Raw genomic sequence first — 9788 nt, 5'->3', positions numbered from 1 at the left:
CACAAGATGACCGTCATGACAAACCCAAAACCTCCGAGGAGGTCAGTCTGCAATGTAAGAACCGTCGAGCCTGTTAGATGAATCAAAGACAACGACGACCTGCTGTTTTTTTTTGCATTTTATTTTTAATGAAAACATTGTAAGACAAAGTAATCATATAAAATAAAATCATCAATGAAAAGAAAGAAAGAAAGAAAGAAAGAAAGATGGATGAAGAGTCGCTAGAAAATGGGCACCGGGCTTTAGTCGTAAAACATCCGCTGTTATCGGCGCGTCTCCGTCCGTTCCTCCCGAGGTCCTCCCTCTGTCTGTCTGCAGCAGGGCGGTGGCGTCACAGTATCACGTCATGAAACTATAGGGGGGTCAAACATGAAGGACAAACTGGCCAAAGAGACACTTGCAAAAAAGCTCATCGCATGATTTTAAAAAATGGACGTCTCGTTTATAAAATGCTCGTTGTTCAGAATTAGCAAGTTTCTAAAAATCTCCCTACGTCGGTTCAATATGGTACATTAAAGGGGGACGGACCCTCGGCTGAAGGCCAGCTGAAGAAACTGGGGGTCAGAGAACCAACACGTCATGTGTTCACGGCCCCCCCCGTAGCTGGGGGTCTCACTTCCAGCTCACCCCTTCAAGTCAGTTTTTGAAGAACAATCGGAAATCTCAAGGAGGTCTGCTGCCCACGTGAGACGAGTTTCTGTTTTTGTAAACAAGCGTCTGAATGTGTGCCAAAGGGAAAGAACTGGCATAGATCTGACTGGGTTATGGCAGGGGTCCCCAGCCCACTTCAGTGCCCGGAGCAGCTCCTCGATGTTAGCGATCGTCTGCCGGAGCTCACCGCTTGCTCTCCTTCTCGCTGATAAGTCGATAAAAACGGGGAATGGATCACATGACCAAGACCTCCAGCGAACATCTGAGTTGGAGATGAGCGAAACCAGTTTTACAAAAGTAACGATAAAATTTGTTTGACATGCAATTCCCCAATTGTCAAACTCACTAAAGTTTTTTGTGGGGGTAGAAAACGAGGACCCCCAAAGGCCTCCGTCACTCTTCCATGTTCACCTGTGCTCTGTGCCAGTCTGCCGAATTCCGCTCTCTTTACGCCACCTCGGAGGAGAGCGCGCCGTTTAATTTCACGACAAAGTCTCCACACCAATCACATCACAACGCCCCACCGTGCACAGTGCTGCGTCTCCTCCACAGGAAAACTCGGCCCACCCTGCCAAAATTCCCTTCCTGCCGTTACCTAGCAACTGGCACGTGCCAGCGGGGGAGTCGCACACTTTGTGCTCTGCTCAGCGCCGATTTTCTTTTCTGTTTCTGATGCATCTTTGGGATTGCGCTCACCAAGACCACCATCATAACGGGACGTAGACCACCCACAACACGTGGCCAGCGGCGCATCAGAAGGCGAGAGTAGCGTGTCCCAAATCTGCACACGAATTGCAGCTCGCATGTTACGCTCATCGCTATTGACAAGCAAGTCCTGCCATCTGCTTTATAAGAAGTCAGAAGCGTTGGGGTTGGAGACCCCCACTCTGTCTTCATAGATACATTTACAGATTATTTCATTACATCTCTTGGTGGTCTCTGGTGCCAAAACACAACAGAGAGATTTCCCCATAAAGTAAACTCTTTATTATCAAAGGCCGGCGGCGAAGACTCAAAAATTAGCGGAGCGGATGCTGACATTTGCTTAGCGGGTCATTTCATAAAACACCAAACTCACTGAAGGGGTCTGGGGGGCTTAAGGCTCCTCAGAGCCCACTTCACACCCTCGCGTTTCTATAAGGGGCCTCCTAATCCTGCTTGTGCCCCTCGCTCATGCCGCACATTCCTGTAAGATTGTGACCCGCCATTGTGCTCACTGCTGTGTCTTCTCGGTGCACAGACAGTCACTGCGGCCCACTCCCGCTGCTCACGCCATTACGGTGGGCCGCCTTGTCCTAGCTGAGGATATGCGCACTTCGCTGTTTGACTTCTTCATTTAAATGGTACATGACAGGCAGACGCATACCGAATTAATGCAAGGAAACGCGGCCCCCCCTACTACGCCACAATGCGGGGTGGGGGTCTCGTTACACACGTCTTTATCTGCCCCACCTCATGTCTGTCAGAAGACACCCAGTCTTATATGTTAGCACTGAGACATCCCACCCCATCCTATGTCACACAGCGAGGACCCCCTGGAAGTGGGACATGTCTGGGTGGGCCGTAACCTGCAAACAGCTCACAGGTGCTGCTAAAGTCCATTGGTGGCTGCTGAGCCTCCAGGATGATCCCGGCTTGGATGGGCTTACGGAGTTGGGGACACAGAGCACAGAACACGAGTGTGCATGAAAGATGACGAGGGTGACGCTGCAGATTACGAGCTTACGCCAGGTGGCACTGGGGGACACATAAAAAAACCCCAGACAGCCATCTTAGGGGGCTTTGAAGTTATGAAACCACACGGGAAACGAGTCGTAGAGCCAACGTGGCAGAACTGTGTGTTAACCGAAACTGCCGAGTCCCTCGTCACTTGAGTTTGGCACAACGTTAGGGGAAAGGTGGCTCAGTGCTGGGACTCAGGAGTGCGCTCATCGTCTCGTGCCAACTGAAGCAGTATTGGAATTTTGAGGGTTCACATTATGGCGGGGGGGTCTTCACCAGCATGAGGCGGAGCTCCATCTGTCAGGGGGACAGGAGATGTGACATGTCACTGACGGGCCTCACCGAGTCCTGAGCTGGGCACAAGCTGGTACCCCCTGCCGTATTTTCATGTCTTAATCTGATATTAACATTTCAGGGTCCTCAGGTCCCCTCTGACCCCAGTAGCTGGTGCCTCCGCAGGTTTGTCAAGTTAAGATTTTAAACTTCGGTCCTATCAGAGTGACAGAGAACTGGGGGGGTGTTGTGGGGGTGACCGCCATTTCCTATGATAAATAAAAGAGAAACAAAGGAGATCAATTGCACACAATCCCACTGAGGAGGGCCACAGACCAGTTAGTATTGCTACTCATGCTGGCATCCTTGAGGGTCTCTGAATGTTCCTGTACACGATATGTGAGTGACAAAGGGCACAACAGAAACACCCAGACGAGGAGAGGTCAGTTGGCATTGGGTGGGTGGGTAATGGTGGGAGTTGGCGTTTCCTTATTTTTTTTTGGTGTTCCTCAGACAGTGAAAGCAGAATGTGGAGCTCTAAACCCAATGCCAGCATGCGGGTATTGCATGAAGTGCAGTGCCAGCTGTGCCTCCACAAAGTCCCAGTGAAGGCCTGGCCAATGGGTGGTCCCAGTCTTGTGGCTTTGGCACGGGGCAGGCAGATGTCAGCCCTGCTGATATTCACAGAGCGCAGTCCGGACGCAGCCGTCGAGTCTAAAGTGCTTTACAGGAGACCATCCATGTGCAGACTGCGTCCCCCCGCATGCGACTCCCGCTTTCATTCATCGCTTACTTCCAGAGACGCCTTTTCTTCCTTCTCTTTTTCTTTTTTAAAGTTTACAGTCACTTTAGGAGATTTGCAAAAATAAATCCCATTTGGCTTGGTGATGAAAGAGACCGTTTTGCTCATGGTATCCATGAAATGTTTCCATTCTAATCTGCCGTCTGCACATTCAGCGTTAGGTCCGGGGGTGAATCTGGAATAAACAGAAAGACATCAAGGAGGCAGAGAAGCAGCAGCATTGCAAATTACACAGACGAGGGCGAGGGAGCCATAAATCCGCAGGAATAAAACTATTCAACACCCCCCCCCTCGACGAGGATAAGATTACAAAACCGAAACGTGAAGACGAGAGCCCGGCTGGAATCCAAAGACACGGAGAAACAGCCCGGAAAGGAACGACGAGCTGCGAGAGGGTCGGTACGCGTGACGTTACCGGTATCACCGTCCCCGAGGGGGCTTCACGGCCACGTCTGCCTCGCTTGAACTTCGCTTCAGTCTCACTTTATGCCCGCGTGTTTTGCCAGAGAACAGAACGATACACCATCCTCTTTGTCATTGAGTAACTAGCCCAAGTGCCCGGCGATGCCCGAGGGTATTTCTACAAGGGGTTCAGGGAGGAAAGCAAAGGCCTCTGTGTTTCTTAAATGGTGACCCTGTTGGCACTGCCAGCTGTCCACCCCGTCTCTGCCTCCTGTGAGTCGAGGGTTTGTTCGTTGAGCTCATCGATTGGACTCCAGAGGTAACTCCTTGCTGGTCTGTGACCGTCATGTCCAACTCGTCCCCTCACCTTAGGAAGGACCCTTCAGCCGATGAAGCACAGCAGCCTTTGGACTCTCTTTTGGGTGTCACTGCAGTGTCACCCAGCTCTGCCCTTCAAACGCGCAACACATGATGTTCGTATTTTACAGCAGGCAGCCTGCTTGGGTGTTTCACTTGCTCTGAGCCAGCAGAGACCCTCAGGGTCAAACTTTTGGGTTCCAAAGCAATTGCTCTTGTCTGGACGATTCTGGAGAGCACAGACCTGATAGGTCAAACAGTGTAGGACTGCATAGGGGAGGCACAGACACAGAGACAGACGGACATTTCATTTTAAATATACAGACATCCAATGTAACAAATAAAGAAGGGTTGGGGCACCAGCCGGTGGTCTCCGTACAACTGAAGTGAAAATGACAAGGCGGTTAGCACAAAAGAATGCAATGACGTCTAACCAGACACTCACTCAAGATGGCGGTGTGGGGGCAGATCATGGTGTGACATCATTCATCGTCCTGTCACCAACTGTCAGATCTTCAGAAGAGCAACAGCGCCAACCCTCAACTCAGGGTGGAGTTACCATTAGATGAGCCCTGAAGTCGTCTCCCAAGCACACGTGTGTGACACGATATTAGCCATAAAAAGAAAACCCAAGCATGACAGCCCAATCAGGAACAACCAGTTTAGGAAAATTTGCATATGCAGAGAGTCAGAGAATCTTCAACGTTCATGCCAACGGCACTAAGCAGCTGTGTCCAATTAGGCTTTGCCAAGCCACAGAGCAGGGCGGGGCTTGACATCGGTGATGCCCAGTCCCAGTCATTCCAGAGCAGAGGCGGGATTCAGACACTGGGTCTTTGGGGCGGGGCTTAAAGCTGGCAGCACGCAGTGCCAGTCTCTGGCTGCGTCCACACGCGGGGTCTCATTGCTAACCAAAGTGTTGAAATGACCGACAGTTCATATGGTGTAGACGTTCGCAGGCGATCATCCCTTCCATGATTTTACTGATGAGGCATGCCAGTGCAGTGCCAGGCGAGGGTCTACGTCAGTCTGTGTTGGAATTTTGCAGACTGAATTCCATTTTGTGCAGACAAGGACTGCGAGTGCCCCTCTTCAGGATGCCATGGTGCCTCAAAGTGCCAGGTAAAGAGCAAAAAGATCCCACAGTGGCACTCTTCGCTGATGCCACAGTAAGTTGGCCCATGGCTTTGGACTGCAGAGTCCGCTCTCTGGCACCTCAACATAAAGGCGATTCCAAATGAGATGAGCCACACAGTATAGTCAGCCGTAAGGCGAGTGGCACAGCAGTGTGGATGATTCATGGTGATTTGTTATTAATGTTCTGGACTGAGTTATATTAATAAATGATAGGGTTTTGCTCACTGACATGAATATTCACACAATTAGGTGAATCCATGAAGCAGATCTTCAATGACATCTCATTTCACAGCTGCTAGGCAGCGGGCATTACGGGCTGCAGCCCCTCTTGTGCCACTGCACCTGCTGGAGAGCCCAGCCATGTCTGTAGTGTAGTGTAGTGTAGTGTCATGTAGTGGGCGTACTGTACGTGTGTTTGTGTAAATGGCACAAGCAGAATGCCAATGCCTGACATGAAGCTTTTTTTTGACAGAAGACGAGACGCAGAGCTCTTCTGTAATGGGCAACAAAACGAAACAAAAAGTGAATAAACGTTAAGGGGGCTCAAGTGCCATGCCATCCCTGTCTGACTCTCTCTGCACTACATCTTTATGGGGGTCTGAGTCAATTGAACTTGCCACAGGGTCAAGGGGCTCTGGATGGACGAGGGTACCGATGTCCACACAAGCATTCTGTACTGAGTGATGAGTGCCAGCTGTTACGTACTCGACGTACATACGGTTGTTAGTGTCGCACTGTGAAGTGCGCCCTTTACCGAACGAATGTTCATTTGTGTTTCCGCTTTCAGTGGGGAGGATTTACCTGACGTACGTCTTCAAATAGATTTTAATGGCCTCTTTGGTGGTTCAGCTGCAAAACAAAACGATATGTTTGTGTATCTCCATTTCTGTGTGCCACTATTCAGTTGACATTCTATCATAAGTGAAGCCGCTCTGATCTTCCATGGCTCCTTCAATACACCTCAGGTGATCTGCGGTGACTACTCCCCGGTGGTTCAGGCTGTCTGGTCCACCTCACATGGCTCACTTGGGCTCAGTAGGCTCACCATCTGCCTTTACTGTCCCCAACTGAGTCAATCCAAGCCAGGAGGCTTCCCAGTCCAATGGATTTATGCCGAAGTGCGGCTCTTGTAAGAGTTGTAACTACGGCTTTGGTATCTCTAACCCGCTCGCACACACTCCATGACTGTGTCTTGGCTCCAACTCACACCACTCTCTTGGGCTCAGCGGCCCACCATCTGCACTTACTGTCCCCAACTGAGTCAATCCATGCCAGGAGGCTTCCCGAGATTCCTCAGCAGTTCATGTATCCCGTCTATTGGTTTTAAGCAGCGGTGTGGACCTTGTAAGAGTCACAACTACTGCTGTCACACACACACACACCAACTGTGCCAACCTGGCCTGGCCTGGCTTGTAGTCGCATTTTCAGTTTATCGTATTCACGTGAGCCTCCAGACTCTCTCCTGCTGTTTCCACTCTCTCTGATCGTATCAGATGTAACCCGTCCTCCATTAAGTGGAGGTTTAAACAAAATGCCACAATACCTGAACTCATCGTAAGTCACCATGAGATGTGATATTTCATTAAATTAAATAGAAACATATACATATGTGTATGTGTGTGTGTATGTATATATTTAAATATTGTAAAATAAACACAAGAACACCATCAAAGGTTTGCTGGAATCCCCCATATCCTGTCCCACCAGAAAAAGAAATGACGTCTTTACAGACAGACAGACAGACAGACAGACAGAGTTCAAATCGGAACTGACAAGTGAAAATGAGGGAGGTATATATATTGCAGGAAGTGACATCATGAAGAGGTGGGTCTTGAGGATGGGAACTGGAAGTGATGTTATTGGGTGGATTATTTCGTTGTTCTGCAGGATAAGAGGAGAAAGAATTAGAGGACAGTGCCAACCCCTGGTTCGGTTGGGAACTGCATCTATTTGAGCCTGTAAACGGTCTCCCAATGCACGTGACTATATATATATATATATATATATATATATATAGGGAGACGTATGATTGGGAGACAGTTTACCGGGTTGGCACTGTCCTCTAACTCTTTCTCCTCTTATCCTGCAGAACAACCAATGACCACTCAAATTAACAATCATTTCTGGTCCTCAGAAGACACCCACAACGTCACTTCCGGTTCCAGAATGCCACTTTCCATGACATCATTTGCATTCCACCAACTGTATACAGTATGACAGCCATCCTCATATGGATCCCCAAACCTTTGACGTTGTTCTTGCTGACATTCTTAGTTGTGAATTGTGATCTGATTATTTTGGGTAACGCTTGAGGTTGGTTGGCCAGTCAGGAAACATCTGCCATGTCCACTCTGTTGTGAGAAGAAGCTCAGACACGTGATATTTGGCAGATACCGTATCATATCTATCTATATGTATAAAATCAAACAACACCGCCAGATACACACGAGAACGTCTGGCTCGGAGAATCGAGAGCTGCTGCTGCTGCTGTCAATGGGGGCTCAGACCTGCTCAAATGACCAGCTTGGTTTGCACCGCAGGTTTAGATTTAAAGCCCGTGACATTCGGCCAGAGCTGGTCCAGCTTGTAGTGCCACACAGACACAGACACTCGAGTCGCTGTTTGAAGTCCCCAGCGTTCAGAACGATTCATCATTAGGATGGCGGTACACAGTGAAGCCTTTCTGCTGCTGAGCCAGGCAGGAACTTCTCTTCCTGAATGGCTTTGGTCTGCAGTTCAGTGTCGGGATTACACGTCGTTTAGTTTTAATGGCCCTGTGCTCCCTTGATCACCTCACATAAACCTCCAGATGCCCTCCTGCATTTTCCACTCAGCCTGATGAAGACGACGTTTAACTCCAGTCCTCTGCAGCACCCTGAACTTGACGTAATGAACTCGCTATGAGAGGCAGCAGTCGTTACAAAAGCAATCAAGTCAGGCCAGGTCTGAGTCCTCCGCACCTTACTGATGTCTGCTCTTCCATCCGCACAGACGCTCGTAACTTTTATCTTTGCTCCTGATGTTCGCCCTTTCCATCTTTGGACAGGGAGCTCCTCTGATTGGGCGTAATGGAGCCCTCAAGGCAGCAGTGAGCACGTGGCTGCCAGGCGAATACAGTGGTACTGAATATACGACACTTTACGTCCTCAGGTGTGACAGACGTTGGTAGCTACCAGACCCTCAGAGCTCACCCTGTGCCACCTCAAGTTACATCTCAGTGTCATCGCTCAGGTCTGTGTTGACAGTGTGATATATGGCCGGCCGTTCATACCGGCCAATACCCCCATGCCACCAGGTGGAGCCTTCCCTGGAGCATGGAGGTGCCCCGAATGCCAGCAGGGCATCATGGACATTGGAGTCTTTATTCACAGCTCTGCTGGATACCATGGGGGCCGCTAGGAGACGCTGCAGGGAGGAACAGCAATTATTTGCCTTACGCCCCGGAAGTACGTCCGAGTCACAAGGACAAGAAGAATGACGTGCTTCCGAGGTGAAGAAAAGGACTTTTTATCTGACCCGAAAGTGACAGGAGATCACATGGACTGAGGGATTGGAAAGACTCCCGGGTCAGGGATTATAAAAGGACTGTGGGCACTCCCAGACGGCGAGCTGAGCTGGGTGGAAGGGTGGCAACGCGTCTGGGAGTGGAGGATTACTGATTAGTGTATTGTTTAGTGATTTAGGAGTATTATGGAGTGTAGGGCGCTTTGTGCACGGTGCAGTTTAAATAAAGTTAATTATTGGACTTTTATCTGGTGTCTGGCGTCTTGGACAAAGGGTTCAAGGGAGCGATTGCGCCCCCTATCTGTCACAACGGCAACAGAAAATTACTTTAATCAGAAATTTATCGTAACAAGCCAAGGGCCAAATCTTAACTTTAGTAATTATTAATATTAAAAGAAAAAAAATTATAATTGTAAAAAAAAAAGAAAATGGGAGAGCGAGTGTACATGGCGCTGCTGTAGTGACGGAGGGGATCTGCTGTTCTGAGACGGTGGGCACGCTGGTCACGCCATCTGGTGTTCTATTTGTGTATGACGGCGGCTGGACGGGCGTGCAGAGTGACACTCTCGTCATACGCTGTCACCGAGCCCTCACTGCGCCTACGACTAGGACTTCTCAGCTCGACTCGCAGGCGTCCCGTGGAGCCGCCAGGCCTCCATGTTGCACCGCCGCGCTGCTCCACAAGTCCTAAATACGTTTGAGTGTCTCTTTTGGGAAATGAAGAAACAACAACTAAATCATCATTTAAGAAGGTCATTTGCAAAGCTTCCTCTTCTGTTTTGTTCCAGCAACTTGAACGTCATTCTTTGTACTCTTAATTTATTTTTAAAGATGTGTAAAATGATGGCAGGATGATGTATGTGAAAGATTACGGTGAAATCAAGAAAGGCAGCATTTCGTATTTGTTAAATGTGAGGGAAGTCTAAGAAGATGGATGAGA

At 49.3% G+C, this 9788-nt stretch overlaps 1 protein-coding gene across 1 annotated transcript in view; it reads right to left on the bottom strand.

Annotated features, from left to right (window-relative positions):
* Nucleotides 1–200: 200 nt before the first annotated feature.
* LOC120540379 (chemokine-like protein TAFA-1) overlaps nucleotides 201–9788 on the bottom strand; it is a 251517-nt gene continuing 241929 nt past the window's right edge. The window contains exon 5 of the mRNA XM_039771091.1: nucleotides 201–3623. Within this exon, the coding sequence (XP_039627025.1) occupies nucleotides 3606–3623 (18 nt within the window). The 3' untranslated portion in view covers nucleotides 201–3605. The remainder of the gene's footprint in view (nucleotides 3624–9788) is intronic.

The sequence above is a fragment of the Polypterus senegalus genome, chromosome 12 (assembly GCF_016835505.1).
Source record: "Polypterus senegalus isolate Bchr_013 chromosome 12, ASM1683550v1, whole genome shotgun sequence".
NCBI lineage: Eukaryota > Metazoa > Chordata > Cladistia > Polypteriformes > Polypteridae > Polypterus > Polypterus senegalus.
This window is presented reverse-complemented; position numbering and strand designations above follow the sequence as displayed.